At 41.4% G+C, this 17,935-nt stretch overlaps 1 protein-coding gene across 10 annotated transcripts in view; it reads left to right on the top strand.

Annotated features, from left to right (window-relative positions):
- LOC116463570 (MBT domain-containing protein 1) overlaps nt 1-17,935 on the top strand; it is an 84,981-nt gene that overhangs the window by 23,988 nt on the left and 43,058 nt on the right. For 7 of the 10 annotated variants that reach the window (XR_009212083.1, XM_032146742.2, XM_058434722.1 and 4 more), the window contains one exon: nt 13,929-14,104. Coding sequence is in view for 9 of the 10 variants with exons in the window: in XM_032146742.2 (XP_032002633.2) it covers nt 13,929-14,104 (176 nt within the window). In the remaining variant the exon portion in view is untranslated. Of the gene's footprint in view, nt 1-13,902; nt 14,105-17,935 lie in introns of all 10 variants that reach the window. The other 3 variants (XM_032146735.2, XM_058434725.1, XM_058434727.1) reach the window with 1 other exon arrangement.

Below are 17,935 nucleotides of genomic sequence, written 5' to 3'. Positions count from 1 at the left end.
TTTAGTAGAGACGGGGTTTCACCATGTTAGCCAGGATGGTCTTGATCTCCTGACCTCGTGATCCGCCCGCCTCGGCCTCCCAAAGTGCCGGGATTACAGGCTTGAGCCACCGCGCCCGGCCCCACAAAGATTCATTTTTTTCCTAGAATCCTTCCAGAGCCATCATCCGTCTTTTTCTAATACAATCTGGTTGCTCTCTAAACCCGCTATACAGCTGTAACGCTGAGACATCCCTTTATCATTGCTTTAGAAACTCTCGTTACCTCTGTGCTGTATTGAATCATGTAGTTCCTAAATCAGCCGTCTTCCTCTTTCTTGGTTACTTTGATGTTATAATGAAGCATATCTTCTAATCATCTCCTGAGAAAAAGTGAACATGAGAGCTAAGTTTTTTGAAGGGGCTTCAGGGGCATATCTGAAAATACATTTTCTACCATTAGACTTGATTGATAATTTGGCTGGCTATAGATTTTTTTAACAGACTTATTGAAGTAAAAATTGACAAAATTAAACTGCACAGAAACATAGGTGTACACTCATGAAACGTTCCACAATCTAGATAGCATATTCCTCATCTCCAAAAGTTTCCTCATGCTCCTTTATAACTCCCCTTTTCCACTCCTGGCCCCCACCCCATCCCCAGGTAATTATGATCTGCCTTCTGTCACTGTACGGCTAGTTTGCATTTGTAAAAAGAGTCATACAGTAAGACGTTTTTGGGTCTGGCTTAGGTTTATCCACACTGTGTATATCAATAATTCGTTCCTTTTTATTACCAAGAAGCAAAATGAAATCATTATATGGATGTACCACAATTTGTGTAATCCCTTATTGATGGGCATTTAAACTGTTTCCAGTTTGGGGCTATGATGACCATTGGTGTTTATGTCTTTGTATGGGTATATGCCTTCATTTCTCGCAGATATATATCTGTGAGTGGAATGGATGGTAAGTGGTTGTTTAACTTTTTAAGAAACCGCCTGCTTTCCAACATGCTTGTACCATTTTACATACCCATCCACAATGTGTGAGAGTTCCATTTGCCACACTGACTGTAGAGGACTTTTATAAATTTTAGTCATTCTAAGAGGTGTGTAACAGTATCTCGTGGTTTTAATTTGCGTTTTCTCAATGACTGCTGATGTTGAGCATCTTTTCATGTTGTTACTTGTCATCTGTATATCTTTGAATTTCTGTTTAGATCTTTTGCCCCTTTTTATGAATTGGGTTATTTCAGTCATTGAATTTTGATACTTCTTTTATGTTTCTAGATACAAATCCCTTATCAGATCTGTGATTTGCAAATATTTTTCCCAGTCCGTGCTTGTCTTATTCTCTTAAACATTATCTTTCAAAGAGCAGAAATGCTTCATTTTGACAAAATGTAGTTTATGAAATTTTTTCTTTTTTCTTTTTTTTTTTTTTTTTTGGAGACGGAGTCTCACACCATCACCCAGGTTGGAGTGCAATGGCACGATCTTGGCTCACTGCAACCTCCGCCTCCTGGGGTCAAGCGATTCTTCCACCTCAGCCTCCCAAGTAGCTGAGATTACGGGCACCTGCCGTCATGCCCAGCTAATTTCTGTATTTTTGTAGAGACAGGGTTTTATTATGTTGGCCAGACTGGTCTTGAACTACTGACCTCAGGTGATCTGCCCACCTCAGCCTCCCAAGTGCTGGGATTATAGGCGTGAGCCACTGTGCCTGGCCAAATTTTTTTTCCTTTATGGGTTATATTTTTTTGTCATAGCTAAAAACATTTTGCATAACACAAGGTTGTTAATATTTTTCCCACAAGTTTTATAGAACTCTTACATTGGCCGGGCACAGTGGCTCACGCTTGTAATCCCAGCACTTTGGGAGGCCGAGGCGGGCGGATCACGAGGTCAGGAGATCAAGACCACAGTGAAACCCCGTCTCTACTAAAAATACAAAAAAAAATTAGCCAGGCGTGGTGGCGGGCGCCTACATGTAGTCCCAGCTACTCGGAGAGGCTGAGGCAGGAGAATGGCATGAACCCGGGAGGCGGAGCTTGCAGTGAGCCAAGATCGCGCCACTGCACTCCAGCCTGGGTAACAGAGCAAGACTCCGTCTCAAAAAAAAAAAAAAAGAAAGAACTCTTACATTAACTTACATTTAGGCCTATGAACTACTTTCAGTTGATTTTTATATATGACGTGAGGTATGGATCAAAGTGGTATTTTGGCATATGAATGTCTTAATTCTTCCAGCACCATTTGTTCAAAGACTATTTTTTTCCTCCACTAAATTGCCTTTTCAGCTTTGTCAAAAATTAATTGACCGTATGTATCTATAGATATATAAGCAAACAGAGAGGTGATGGAGGTTCAGCCAGGGCCTGCGAGGGTAGCAGAGGCCTCCCTGCCTCGGGCCTTGTGCCACACCATTGAACTGTGCCACATGCTTGGAGGGCTGGAAGATGAACAAGACTAACCTTGATGAGCAATGCACAAAGTGGCATAAAAAACATAGGCCAGATGCAGTGGCTCATGCCCGTAATCCCAGCACTTTGGGAAGCTGAGGCGGGCAGATCACTTGAGGCCAGGTGTTTGAGACCAGCCTGGCCAACATGGTGAAACCCTGTCTCTACTAAAAATAAAAAATTAGATAGGCATAGTGGCACATGTCTGTAATCCTAGCTACTCAGGAGGCTGAGGCAGGAGAATCGCTTGAACCCAGGAGGTGAAGGTTGCAGTGAGCTGAGATCATGCCACTGCACTCAAGCCTGGGCAACAGGGTGAGACCCTGTCTCAAAAAATAAAAACAAAAACATAATGTCATTACATAGTGTGAAAAAAACACTGGGGATATAGATATCTATAGGTAGAGATATGTGAATCTATAGATATATATATAGACTGTAGATATCTATATAGATATTGGCATATCTACAGGTATGTAAATCTATAGATCTATATATACATTCTATAGATATCTATATATAAACCCATATATACCCATAAATATACATATAGAGAGAGACCGATAGATAAATAGAGGTCTGTTTATGGACTCTTATTCTATTTCATTTATCTTTTTGTCTATATTCATGCTGAAACCCTACTGTCTTCATACTGTAGCTTTATAATATATCTTGGAGTCAGGAAGCTTTAGTCTTAACTTCGTTCTTTTGAAATTTGCTTTGGCTATTCTAGAGCCTTTGCAGTTCATATGAATTTTAGAACCAGCTTTTGATTTTTACCCAAAAATCTGCTGTGATTCTCATTGGATTGTGTTTAAATCATAAATCAGTTTGGGAAGGGCTGACATTTTAGTAATGTTAATTTTTCTGATCCATGAACATAGTACGTCTTTCCATTTATTTGGATCTTTTTAAAATTCTTTAAGCAACATTTTGTTATTTTCAAGATACCAGTCTTACACGTCTTTTACCAGATTTGTCCCCAATTGTTTCATAATTTTGACTGTATTGTAAATAGTGTTTTAAAGTTTCCGTTTCTAGTTGTTTGTTGCTAGTATATAGAAACACAACGAATTTTTGTATATTAATACTGTGTCTTCCAGTTTTGCTGAATTCACTTATTAGTCCCAATAGCTTTTCATAGATACCATCAGATTTTCTACATAGATAATTATTTTGCCTGGGAATAAAGATGCATTTACTCCTTTTCGAATATGGATTCCTTTGTGTTTTGTGCCTTATTGCACTTGTTAGAACCTCTAGTACAGTGTTGAACAAAAGTGACCAAAGCAGACACACTCACCCTGTGTCCAGCCTTATGGGGGAACACAGGCAGCCTTTCACCATTAAGTATGATGCTAGCGTTAGGATTTTCCTAAATGCTCTTTATCGGGTGAGGAAATTTATTCCTAGTTTGCTAAGAATATTTTTCAGTAATCAATGTTAGATTTTTGTCAAGTGCATTTTCTGCATATTTCAAGGTGATTATATGGCTCCTCTTTGGTCTGTTAATGCGGTAAATTTATTGATTTTCAAATGTTGAATTAGTTTTACATTCCTGGAAGGAACATACTTGGTCATGCTATGTTCTTTTTATATATTGTTAGGTTCAATTTGCTAAAATTTTGTTAACAATATTTTCATCTAGCTGGGCATGATGGGTCACACCTGTAATTCCAGCACTTTGGGAGGCTGAGGTGGGTGGATCACCTGAGGTCGGGAGTTCGAGACCAACCTAACCAACGTGGAGAAACCCCATCTCTACTGAAAATACAAAAAAAATTAGCCAGGCGTGGTGGTGTATGCCTCTAATCCCAGCTACTCGGGAGGCTGAGGCAGGAGAATTCCTTGAACCTGGGAGGCGGAGGTTGCGGTGAGCCAAGATTGCACCATTGCACTCCAGCCTGGGCGACAAGAGCGAAACTTCATCTCAAAAAACAAAAAGAAAAGTTGGTGTAAAGTCTGTAGTATTTCCTAAGTAGAATTCACCAGTAAAGCCATTTGAGCCTAGAGTTTGATTTGTGGGAAGATCTTTAACAAATTTAGTTTTTTCAATAGATACAGGATTATTCAGGTATGTTTCTTTGTGAGTGACATTTGGTTCTATGTCTCTGAAGGAATTTGTCTATTTCATCCAAGTTGTCAAATTTAGTGTCATAAGGTTGTTGATAATATAGTCTTTTTGATATTTTAATATCTGTAGAATCTGCAGCAATGTTACTTTTTTTTTTTTTTTTGGAGGGGGGACAAAGTCTCTCCTCTGTGGCCCAGGCTGGAGTGCAATGGTGCAATCCCAGCTCACTGCAACCTCTGTCTCCCGGGTTCAAGCGGTTTTCCTTTCTCAGCCTCCTGAGTCGCAGGGATTACAGGTGCACACCACTACACCCAGCTAATACTTGTATTTTTAGTAGAGATGGGGTTTTGCCACATTGGCCAGGTTGATCTTGAACTCCTGACCTCAGGTGATCCACCCACCTCGGCCTCCCAGAGTGCTGGAATTACAGGCGTGAGCCACCACACCTGGCCTTGTTACTTCTTTCATTTATGATATTGGGATATTTGTGTCTTCTTTTTTTTTTTTTTCTATCTCTTGATTTGAGGTTTATCAGTTTTATTGATCTCAAAAAACCAATTTTGTTTTCATTTTTTTTCCTTTTTTCTATTTTTAATTTCATTTATTTTCACTTGGAGCTTTGAGTATAGATTTTCTGGTAAGAATTTTTTTCTTTAGAAATCTGAAGGCAAGGCATTTATCAGTCTTGCTGTTGAGAAGTCCACTGATATTTTGATTCCCTTCTCTTTTTGTGTAGCATAGTGCCGAAGCTTTTAATACCAGTATTGGCAGAGTTCTGAATTTTTATAATGATGCGTGTTGGTATAAATTTTTTTTTAAGTCATTAAGCTGGGCTTATATGGTCTCTTTAAATGTGGATGCCCCATTTTGGTCTTGAAAATTTGTTTTGTTTTGTTTATTTTCTTTCATGTAACTTTGTTCCCGTCTGTTTTCTCTTTCTTGAATATCTCTTAATTGGATTTTGGATCTTCTAGATTGAACTCATTTTTTTCTTTCTTGTTGCCTAGCTTTTTGTCTCATGTATACACACACACTTGCTTTTTGAAAGATTTCCTTGACTTTATCATCCGTTTATTGAATTTGTTTTGCCATTTTTGTTTTTAAATTCCAAAGTCTGTCTTGTTCTCTGATAGTATCCTATTCTTACATCTCTGAAGAATTCGTTATTTTTTTTTGGAGTTTTCTTATGCTGTTTGCTTTTCTTCTGTTTCCTATAGATGCATCTTTCCTGGAGATTTGTTTTGTCCTTTCATATACTTAAAGGCCTTAATGGTTAGGTGCTAAGCACCTGATTAGACTGTCTACCTGAGTAGAGCTTGTTGACTGCTGAGCTTCACTGTGGTGATTGGTTCCTTTTTAATATCTTTCCTTTGATGTGCTGCAGTTTTACTATGATCTGTTTAGATGTGGATACCTTTTTGTTGTGCTTAATTTACATTATAGTTTTATCTGTGAATTCAGGTTCTCTCTCTCTCTCTCCTTCACTCTTTTTTGGTGAGGGAAGGTCTCGCTCTGTCGCCTAGGCTGGAGTGCAGTGGCGCAATTGTGATTGCGCCTCACTGCAGACTGAATCTCCTGTGCTCAAGTGATCCTCTCTTCTCAGCCTCTTGAGTAGCTGGGACCACAAGCACATACCACCACAGCCGCCTAATTTTTTTTATTTTTATTTTTTTGTAGAGGCAGTGTTACGCTTTGTTGCTCAGGCTGGTCTCGAACTCCTGGCCTCAAGCTGTCCTCCTGCCTTGGTCTCCCACATTTCCGGGATTATAGACATGAGCCACTCTGCCTGGCCTAATTCATGTTCTCATTTCTGCAGAATTCTTAGCCAGCATCTAATTCAACATTGCCTTTCTCCATTCTCCATTTTTGCTCCTTTAAGAATTCTTATTAGACTTTTATTGGATCTTTACATTCGGTTCTCTTATTTTGACAGCTTGTTTTCCAGTTTTCTATTTTTCTTTGCTGCATTTTGAGTGTTTATCATGTATCTTCCATTTTTTAATTTTCTTTAGCCATGTCTAATAAGTTGGCGTTTGTTTTATATTGCTTATTTTTCAATAATATTTTTCTTATTAAACAACGCATAATGCTTATTTTATGTTCTGTCTCTGTCAATTCCAATGCCCAAAGTATTGGGGATTCTTAATCAGTTGTGCTGATGCTTGCTCATGGTGGATTACTTATTATGTGTTTGCTATTTGATCGTGTGCTTATACTTGATAAAATTGGTGGGAATGCTGAAAGGCCTGAATGGTAGGTGACTTATTTCCTGATCTAATTTAGGTTTGCTTCTGCTCGGTATCAGAGGGCACTGGTAGCTTGGAACCACTTTAATTTCTTGGCCTGGGAGTTCCCTGACCATAGAAGGAAGAGAAAATTTCAACCTCAGACTTAACTCCTGAGGTCAGGCCTGTGATTACAAAATCCCAGAGAAGCTTCTTCACCGAGAGCATGGACCTGAAATGCTCCCTTGCAGGTCTTTTGCGTGTAATCAGCTTCTTTCTCACTCATCCTTTTAGTGAAGTTACAGGCCCTTTCAGGGGTTTTGGTCTAATGTAGGAGTTTCTAGTTAAGCGCCCTCATAGTAAATAAAAGGTAAGTTTTACATAGGGTAAATCAATTATAGTTTATATATTAATATTTAGTTCACTGGTATTCTATCCTAATGTATATAAAAAAAAAGATAAGTCACTGTAGTGTTTGCAAGGGGGGAAAAGTACAAAAAAAAAACCATTTTAGAAAACCACATTGCCTAAGTAGAATAAAGCTTACTAACCAGTGTTCCTTAGATTAGGAGTATGTCCAGGTATTCATTCCTGCAATACTTAGGACAGTCAGAGGCCTTAGGCTGGGTGCATCCAGGGGTTTATTCCCCTTGTGTTGTGCAGATGATCATTTTCTGTGTGTGCTAGGACCATGGAAAAGATCAGAGAACATTTCTCTAAAACAGTCCTAAAAGATGCTCTAGAAAAGACTGCATACTGTATATTCCTCTTTAATCACTATAATGTTCATAAGCATATTAAAGTCTCCAGAAGACCTTGACGTGAGGAAAATTTCCCAAACATCTTTGACCATGGTACTTTTTAAAAAAATACTATATAGCCTGTAATTATTGAAAACAAAATATCTGTAATCATTGACCTCCTGAAATTTTAAGGCTATATTCCCTGAAAATAGAGTCAGAATAAGATATTCTGGGTTGACATTTAAGGGTCAATAATCTTATATTAGCTGCTAACCAAGTTGGCTATATATTATTAGTAGACAAGCCTATATGAAAACCATGGATATAAAAGGTCTGGCCAGGCCAGTGGCTCACACCTGTAATCCTAGCACTTTGGGAGGTCAAGGCGAGCGGATCACAAGGTCAGGAGTTTGAGACCAGCCTGACCAACATGGCGAAACCCCATCTCTACTAAAAATACAAAAGTTAGCCTGGCGTGGTGGCAGGCGCCTGTAGTCCCAGCTACTTGAGAGGCTGAGGCAAAAGAATCGCTTGAACTCAGGAGGCGGAGGTTGCAGTGAGCTGAGATCGTGCCACTGCACTCCAACCTGGGCAACAGAGCAAGACTCTGTCTCAAAAAACAAGAAAACTATGAGTATAAAAGGTCGCCTCCAAATGGAGGTGAGCTGTATGACCCTATTAGAACGTAGAATCTAGCCAGTGTTTATTAAATGTGTAGAGCAGGCACTGTGATAAACAGTTCATAATGTCTTCCCATTGCCTCCAGGAAAAAAATCAATTCCTTATCCTGGCCTACAAGGGCCCTCATAATCTGTTCCCTACATCCTCTGACCTCATCTCCCATACCTTTCACACTGGGTGCCAGCCACACTGGCCTCCAAGTGTGCTAAGTTTATTCTAGCCCGAAAGCCCTTGTCTTGCACTTCCTTTGCCTAGAATATGTCAGCATCAGATGTTTAAGTGGCTGCCTTTTTGTCCTCATGGTCTTACCGCACTGAGATTGTTCCTCACTGCTGAATCTCAGCTAATCGCTCCTGCTTGAGTGACTCTACCCTCACACAGCCTTGCTTGGTTTCTTCCTACCAGTAGCTTACAGTCTTCCTGAAAACCATGGGTCTTGTCTGCTTTGTATGCTCTTCTGTCTTTAGCCTTGGTTACTATGAGACTCACAAATACTTGATAAATAGATGTCGAATGAGTAAGAGAAGAAACCCATAACTTGCACAAGTTCACAGCTAACAAGTATCAAAGTTGAGTCTTAACCCATATTTGTCAGAATTCTGTGTTCATAACACCACACTGTGTCTAAATGTGGTTGTCCCATTCCCTTCCACATTGTCAGTTCAAAGTGCTGTTAGAACTTTTCTTTTGTATTGCCTTCAAGGTCTCACTTCATCTTTTAGATCTCCTGATTGTAGCAAATCTTGATTCTTTGAAGATACCTTTGATGTATGGAAATACCTAAAAGTTATTCAGAAGCAAGTCTGCTGAGTCAGGTAGATGACCAAGCTAGGGAAGACTGATGCAGGGAACAGGAGGAATAATTCTGAAGTGACCACAAATGATAGGTTTTTCTTTTTAAAATTGTATCTAAAAGGCAGTACTAAAAGAAGTACACTGGCTGGGCGCGGTGGCTCATGCCTGTAATCCCAGCATTTTGGGAGGCCGAGACAGGTGGATCATGAGGTCAGGAGATCGAGACCATCCTGGTTAACGCAGTAAAACCCCGTCTCTACTAAAAATACAAAAAATTAGCTGGGCACGGTGGTGGGCGCCTGTAATCCCATCTGCTTGGGAGGCTGAGGCAGGAGAATGGCATGAACCCAGGAGGCGGAGCTTGCAGTGAGCCAAGATCGCGCCACTGCACTACAGCCTGGGTGACAGAGCAAGACTCCGTCTCAAAAAAAAAACAAACAAAAAAAGAAGTGTACTAAAAATGCCTGGGCTGTGGCAACATTATTAGAACATGTATATAACCTCCCAAGGGGACTTCTTTGGTAATGTAATATTTCCATTGTGTGGACTAAGAAATCAGTTTTTGTAGCTTTCATAGCTGCACCTGATACAACTGAAAATTAGTTTCCTGTCTCAGTGCAAATGTTTAATACCTGACAATGACATGTGGATGGTTTTATCTTGTCAAATTTTGGACAACAGATTTCAGCCTTGTTACTGGTCATGTAATACTAGCTTTGTTTTGTGGTCATTTAATACCAAAAAGAAGGTAGACTAGCCAGGAAAAAAAATCTTAGCTTAAAGTGTAGTGTGAGAGGATAAAGAAAAAACTGTATCTATATAGCAAAAGAAAAAGGATAGGTGCCAAATCTCAAAGATGCTTGAGTTGATAGTTTTCATCTCTCTGGTTATAACTCACTTAATGTTTTATAATGGTTTTGTTTTGTTTTCGTGTTTGTTTGTTTAGTAGAGATAGGGTCTCCCTATGTTGTCCAGACTGGTCTTGAACTCCTGGGCTCAGGCAGTCCTCCAGCCTCGGCCTCCCAGAGTGCTGGGATTACAGGCATGAGACACTGCACCTGGCCTGTTTGTTTTTTCTTTTTCTTGTTTTTTTTTTTTTTTTTTTTTTTTTTTCTGTTGTTGTTTGTTAGGTTTAGGAACATGAGCTGGGCCTCAGCCAGTGGCCCGTTGCCTGTTTTTATTTTGCATTTGAGATACCTTTCCCTTCCCCCGCCACCGCCCCGCCCCAAGGACTCTTACTCTGTCACCTAGGCTGGAGTGCAGTGGCGCCATCTCAGCTCACTGCAACCTCTGCCTCCCAGGTTCAAGCAATTCTCCCCGTCTCAGCCTCCCGAGTAGCTGGGATTATGGGCGCCTACCACTACTCCCGGCTAATTTTTTTTTGTATTTTTAGTAGAGGTGGGGTTTTGCCATATTGGCCAGGCTGGTCTCAAACTCCTGACCTCAGCCTCCCAAAGCACTGGGATTACAGGCGTGACTCACCGCGCCCGGCCTCCCATTTTTTTTTGTCCTTTTTATTGTCTCCTGTTTTCTTTTCACTTCTCACAAAGCCTGTAGTTTTGGAATTTATTTTGGAAGTGGTTAGAGTAGCAATATTAGTTTTTTCTTGGTTTTTTTTTTTTTTTTTGTGGTTTGAATGAGGTGACATCTTGGAGGAGACATAAGACTAGCATTCACTAAAGATGATATAACTTCTTTGTATTTTTCTTTGTAAAGGAAATTTTTTTTAATACTTTTATTTTAAGTTCATGGGTACATGTGCAGGTTTGCTATGTGGGTAAATGTGTGTCATGGGGGTTTGTCGAACAGATTATTTCATCGCCCAGATACTAAGCCTAGTAGCCTAGTACTCATTCGTTATTTTTCCTGGTCCTCTCCCTCCTCCCACCCTCCACCCTCCAATAGGCCCCAGTGTCTGCTGTTCCCTCTATGTGTCCATGTGTTCTCATCATTTAGCTCCCACTTATAAGTGAGAACATGTGGTATTTGGTTTTCTAAGGAAATACTGTTTAGCTTGAGAAAATTGGGTTGGGTTTTAAACCATTGTTTATGTTTTTTTAAAAACTGAATAAATATATATGTGGAAATATTATCTCCTACAATTTTTGAAATATTTGCCATCTTAAAATTGTAAAAGGTAAAAATTTTCTTTTTTTTTTTTTTTTTTTTTTTTTTGAGATGGAATCTTGCTTTGTCGCCCAGGCTGGAGTGCAGTGGCACAATCTTGGCTGACTGCAACCTCTGCCTCCTGGGTTCAAGCGATTCTCGTGCCTCAGCCTCCCAAGTAGCTGGGACTACAGGCGTGCACCACCACGCCCAGCTAATTTTTGTATATTTTTAGTAGAGACGGGATTTCCCCATGTGGACTAGGCTAATCTCAAACTCCTGACCTCAGGCGATCTGTGGACTAGGCTGATCTCAAACTCCTGACCTCAGGCGATCTCCCCGCCTCAGCCTCCCAAAGTACTGGGGTTACAGGCGTGAGCCACTGTGCCCAGCTGAAAGGCAAAATTTCCTGTTAGACCCTTCAGAGCTCTTAGTGATTTTTTTCTTTTTCTTTTCCAACATGATAAAGTATCAAGCAAAGTGGTTCTTGGTTTTGGGTTTGAGACAGGGTCTCACTCAGTCGCCCAGGCTGAAGTGCAGGGGCACGATCATGGCTCACTGCAGCCTCGACCTCCTGAGGTCAAGCTATCCTCCTACTTCAGCCTCCCAAGTAGCTGGGACCACAGGCGCAAGCCACCATACTTGGCTAATTTTTGTATTTTTTGTAGAGATGGAGTTTTGCCATATTGCCCAGGCTAGGCTTGAACTCCTGGGCTCAAGCAATACACCAGCCTTGACTTCTCAAAGTATTAGGATTACAGATGTGAGCCATCATGCCCAGCCAGCAAAGCAATTTTTTTTTTTTTTTTTTTTTTGAGACTGAGTCTCACTCTGTCACCTAGGCTGGAATGCAGTGGCTCAATCTCGGCTCACTGCAAGCTCCGCCTCCCAGGTTCATGCCATTCTCGTGCCTCAGCCTCCCCAGTAGCTGGGACTACAGGCACCTGCCACCAAACCCAACTAATTTTTTTATATTTTTAGTAGAGACGGGGTTTCACCGTGTTAGCCAGGGGATGGTCTCGATCTCCTGACCTCATAATCCGCCTACCTCGGCCTCCCGAAGTACTGAGATTACAGGCGTGAGTCACTGCGCCCAGCCCAAAGCAATTTTTAAAAACGTCTGTATGTTGGCTGGGTGCAGTGCCTCATGCCTGTAATCCCAGCACTTTGGGAAGCCGAGACAGGCGATCACTTGAGGCCAGGAGTTCAAGACCATCCTCGTCAACATAGCAAAACCCCATCTCTACTAAAAGTACAAAAATTAGCTGGGCATGTTGGCACACACCTGTAGTCCCAGCTACTCGGGTGGCTGAGGCACAAGAATCACATGAGCCTGAGAGATGGAGATTGCAGTGAGCTGAGATCATACCACTGCACTCCAGCCTGGGTGACAGAGCGAGACGCTGTCATCAAAAAAAGAAAGAAGAAAAGCATCCATATTTTCTGGATACTCCAAATTGGTCTAGAAGTTTAGTTTTAGAGATGAAAGGCAAATTTAAAAATCGTGTTTGTTATGTATATTTCACCACAATTTTTATTTTATTTTATTTTTGAGACATGGTCTCTCTCTGTCATGCAGGCTGGAGTGCAGTGGCATGATCTCAACTCACTGCAGCCTCCACCTCTCAGGCTCTAGTGATCCTCCCACATAGCTGGGACTACAGATGCGTGCCACCACACCCAGCTAATTTTTGTATTTTTTTGTAGAGTCAGGGTTTTGTCATGTTGCCCAGGCTGGTCTCAAACTCCTCAACTCCTCAAACTCCTCTCATCACTTCGGCCCCCCAAAGTGCTGGGCTTATAGGAGTGAGCCACCATGCCTGGCCCACAATTATTTTCATATGGTTTTTTTTGTTTTGTTTTTTTTGGTAGAGAGGGAGTCTCACCATGTTGCCTAGGCTGGTCTCAAATTCCTGGGCTCAAGCTATCCTCCCATCTCGGCCTCCCAAAGTGCTAGGATGAGGCTGGATGCAGTGGCTCACGCCTGTAATCCCAACACTTTGGGAGGCTGAGGTGGGCGGATCACCTGAGTTCAGGAGTTTGAGAACAGCCTGGCCAACATGGCAAAACCCTGTCTCTACTAAAAATACAAAAATTAGCTGGGTGTGGTGGCGTGCGCCTGTAATCACAGCTACTCAGGAGGCTGAGGCAGGAGAATCACTTGAACCCAGGAGGCAGAAGTTGCAGTGAGCCGAAATTGTGCCACTGCACTCCAGCCTGGGCAACAGAGTGAGACCCAGTCTCAAAAAAAAAAAAAAAAAGTCTTAGGATTATAGGCATGAGCCACCATGCCCATCCCGTAATTAAAAAGAAAAAAGAAATCTGGGCGAGGCACACTGGCTCACACCTATCATCCCAGTGCTTTGGGATGCAGAGGCAGGACATCCCTTGAGGTGGGGAGGTGGCTCACATCCATAATCCGAGCACTCTGGGAGGCTTGGATGGGCAGATTGCTTGAGAGGAGGAATTAAAGACCAGCCTGGGCAACCTTGCAAAACCCCATCTCTACAAAAAAACACAAAATCGTTTATGGGATGGTGGCACTTGCCTGTAGTCCCAGCTACTCAGGAGGCCAAGGTGGGAGGATCATCTGACTGTGGGAGGTGGAGGTTGCAGTGACCCAAGATTGTGCCACTGCACTCCAGCCTGGGTGACAGAGCGAGACTCTGTGTCAAAGCATTTTAAAAAAAAAAAAAAAAAAAAAAAAAGAAAATGGTTATTTCTTAGGGCTGTGTTTTCATTTATCAAATCTCATTTACCAGAATTTGTGCTTGGGTCTTTTAGGGGGTGTGTATGAGTGTTGTGTCATGTGTCACTGGTTTCTCTACTTCAAAGACTGAACATTCTTCACGATCTGAAAGGAAAAGAAGAGATTCTTTCGGGATGTTTGACGGTTATGATAGCTGCAGTGAGGACACAAGCAGCAGCTCCAGCTCCGAAGAGAGTGAGGAAGAAGTCGCTCCTTTACCTTCTAATCTCCCGATTATCAAAAACAATGGGCAAGTCTACACATACCCAGATGGTAAATCTGGCATGGGTGAGTATTTATAACCTTCACCTGTTCTACAGCTTTATGTTTAAGGGTGTGTTTTCATTTGGTTTCTTCTGTCATTCCCCCTTCCTTAGAATTATTAAGGGGCAGTTTGAAGAGCTGACGTTTATAATTCAAGATAAGATCGCTGAGTTGGTGTTTAACTCTTTATTTTGCCTACCTCCTGGTGGAAAGCAAATACAACAAAATAAAAAACAGGGCAGTGAGAAACTTCATGTGGATATAAATTTAGTAATTACATAAGAAATGCCTCTAACTGAAAGTAGAAGTGCATAGGATCATGGGCTTATAAAGTTGAAAGAGACATTAAAGGTTGGGCTCCCTCCTCTATATTAATTTCTTGTGATTTCTGTTTTAACATAACTGGTGCTTGGGTATTCTCTGACTCAGTAAGGAATTTCTTTCTTCCTAAAATCTGGCTTGAAAAAGAAAAAGGAAATGAAAAAGGAAGAAGTTTTATTTCTTAGTATCTCAAATTACTTAGAATAGTCTCTTTATTGAACCAAAATTTCCTTCCTCCAACTTTTATCTTTTGGTCTTAGTTTTGCCTTTTTAACTTTGCTTCTGGGAGTCTGGAAAGTTTTGCTTTTTAAAGCTACACAGAAGAATTCTAATCCTTGTTCTGATGACGTCTTTTTTCTCCACAATAGAACCCTTTGTTCTGATTTATCTCTAAGACATACCAAGGAGCCATAGTTGCTTCAACCATTTCTCTCATGGTGTATCCCAGTGATTTAATTCTTTGATATCCTGGTCACTGTATTCTGGGGACACTTCAGATTATGTGGTAGTGGGGTAACAAGTCATCCTGATTTGCCTGGAACTGTCCTGGTTTTACCATTGAAAGTCCCACATCCTGGAAATGTGGGAACCAAACAAATGGTCATCCTGTGTGAGGCCAGAAGATAGTTCAACCTTTGTCTCCCCTTTTCAAGGCACTGTTTCCATTTGTGCCACCAAAATTGCTTTAGCTTTCTTGACAATGATGATGAACTTGTAAATAACTGATGTCCTTTGACCTTTACCACATGAACTAACCCAGTTTAAACCAGTCTTAGTGCGGTTAACTTTTTAAACCCAAGATGTAGGACTTTGGATCTCTCTATATAACCTTTTTCTTACTATCAGTCTTAGAAATTGTTGTTGTTGTTGTTGTTGTTGTTGTTGTTGAGACAATCTCACTCTGTTGCCCAAGCTGGAGTGCAGTGGTGCAATCTCGGCTCACTGTAGCCTCCGCCTCCCGGGTTCAACCGATTCTCCTGCCTCAGCCTCCCAAGTAGCTGGGACTACAGGCCTGCGCCACCATGCCTGGCGTATTTTCGTATTTTTAGTAAAGATAGGGTTTCACCATATTGGCCAGGCCGGTCTCAAACTCCTGACCTTAAGCGATCTGCCTGCCTTGGCCTCTCAAAGTGCTGGGATTACTGGGGTGAGCCACCACACCCAGGCTTTTTTTTTTTTTTTTTTTTTTTTTGAGACAGTCTTGCTCTATTACCCAGGCTGGAATGGCAGCAGCAAGGTCTTGACTTACAGCAATCTCTGCCTCCCGAGCTCAGGTGATCCTCTCACCTCACCCTCCCAAGTAGCTGGTACTGTAGGCACATGCTACCACACCTGGCTAATTTTTGTATTTTTTTCAGAGATGGGCAATTTTCACCATATTGCCCAGGCTGGTTTCAAACTCCTGAACTCAAGCGATCCACCTGCCTTAGCCTCCCAAAGTGCTGGGATTACAGGTGTGAGCCACTGCACCCTGCCCAGTCTTACAAATTTTTGATTGCTAATTCTGTCATCTAATATTGAATGCTGTGTCATCTAATCTTCCAGTTTTATATCATTTACAGTTTTGATAATTCTGCCCTGTAGATCCTATTCTAGTCTTTTGATTAAAAAGATGAATAGCATGGCCAGGTGTGGTGGCTCATGCCTGTAATCCCAGCAGTTTGGGAGGCCGAGGCAGGCAGATCATGAGGTCAAGAGATCGAGACCATCCTGACCAACATGGTGAAACCCCGTCTCTACGAAAAAAAATTGAAAAAAATTAGCTGGGCGTGGTGGCATGTGCCTGTAGTCCCAGCTATTCAGGAAGCTGAGGCAGAAGAATTGCTTGTACCCGGGGGGCGGAGGTTGCAGTGAGCTGAGATCATGCCACTGCACTCCAGCCTGGCTACAGAGCGAAAAATAAAAAAATAAAATTAAAAAAAATTATGAACAGCACAGGGGCTGATAGAGAGTCGTGCAGACCATGTCAAAAAACTTCATTTATCAGGATTCACTGGGTGTGGTCATCCTCCAGTTAAAACCTACCTGGGTGTCACTGGGCGTGGTGGCTCACGCCTGTAATCCTAGTACTTTGGGAGGCTGAGGCGGGCAGATTGCCTGAGCTCAGGAGTTCGAGACAAGCCTGGGCAACATGGTGAAACCCCATCTCTAACAAAAAATTAGCCAGGCATGGTGGTGTGTGCCTGTAGTCCCAGCTACTCAGGAGGCTGAGGCAGGAGAATTGCTTGAACCCGGGAGGCGGAGGTTGCAGTGAGCCGAGATAGTGCCACTGCACTCCAGCCTGGGTGACAGATCGAGACTCTGTCTCAAAAAAAAAAAAAAAACAAACAAAAAAACTACCTGTGTGTCTTCCGCTCCAGCTGAAATTTCTCAGTCCTGTTATCAAAGCTACATGAGATTTTATCAAATGTGTTAGCTCCTGTTAGTGTGTATTCTTGCCATGGTTTGATTATAACATACCAGCCTAGTAATCCTATCATAAAAGGAAATAACGTTTATTGAAGCTTTGTGTGTGCTAGCATCTGTTTTAAATACTGGAGATATGCAGATGAACAACACAGAATAAGTTTCCTGTCCTGATGGAACTTGCATCCTACTTGTGGGAATTCTAGTTTGACATTGTATAATTTCTGGCAAAGATTCGCTGTCTCCTTGGGATCACAACTTTTCTGTCTAGGTGTTCAGAACGTTCTTTAACAATCTGTTCTAGAATTTTTGCAACAGAAAACCATTTAGTTTTTTCTCCCAGTAGATACCCTTTGTTCACCTGCAATCTTCTGGCACTTTTATCTTTTTTCTATGATTTCTCTTATATTTGTAAGTAAGTACAGTTGTCCCCTGGTATCCATGGGGGATTGATTCCAAGACTTCCCTCAGATACCAAAATTCACAAATGCTCAAGTTCCTTATATAAAATGGTGTGGTATTTACATATAACTTATGCACATCCTTCCATATACTTTAAATCATGTCTAGATTACTTATAGTTAATACAGTGTAAATGCCATGCAAATAATTATTAATACTATACTGTTTAGAGAATAATAAGAAAAAAACGGTCTGTATATGTTCAGTACAGACACAATTTTATTTTCCCAAAATATTTTCAGTCCGCTTTTGGTTGAATCCACAGATACAGAACCCATCGAAGCACGGAGCAAACCGTACCGGTTACACGACAGGCCTCTCTAGTTTACCTGTTTGGGTGGAGGCTTTAACTCACTAAAGCAGTTATTTGCTATGTTACTTTTTATCTTTTTTAAACTTCAATTCTTGTGAACCTTGTTCTAATTTTACCTTTCAAATTATTGTCTATTATGCAATAGTAGCCAAGAGTTCTCCTGTTTCCCACTGTCACTGATTAATAATAGAGCACCTACGTCAAACTTGTTTTGGTTTTTTTTGTTTGTTTGTTTTGTTTTGTTTTGTTTTGATTCAGGATCTCCTTCTGTTGTCCAGGTGAGAGTGCAGTGGTGCAATCATAGCTCACTGTAACCCTGAACTCCTGGACTTAAGCAATCCTCCCGCCTCAGC

Source organism: Hylobates moloch, unplaced genomic scaffold, assembly GCF_009828535.3.
Source record: "Hylobates moloch isolate HMO894 unplaced genomic scaffold, HMol_V3 SCAFFOLD_42, whole genome shotgun sequence".
NCBI lineage: Eukaryota > Metazoa > Chordata > Mammalia > Primates > Hylobatidae > Hylobates > Hylobates moloch.
The sequence above is the reverse complement of the archived record's forward strand: the minus strand, read 5'-3'. Positions and strand labels throughout refer to the sequence as shown.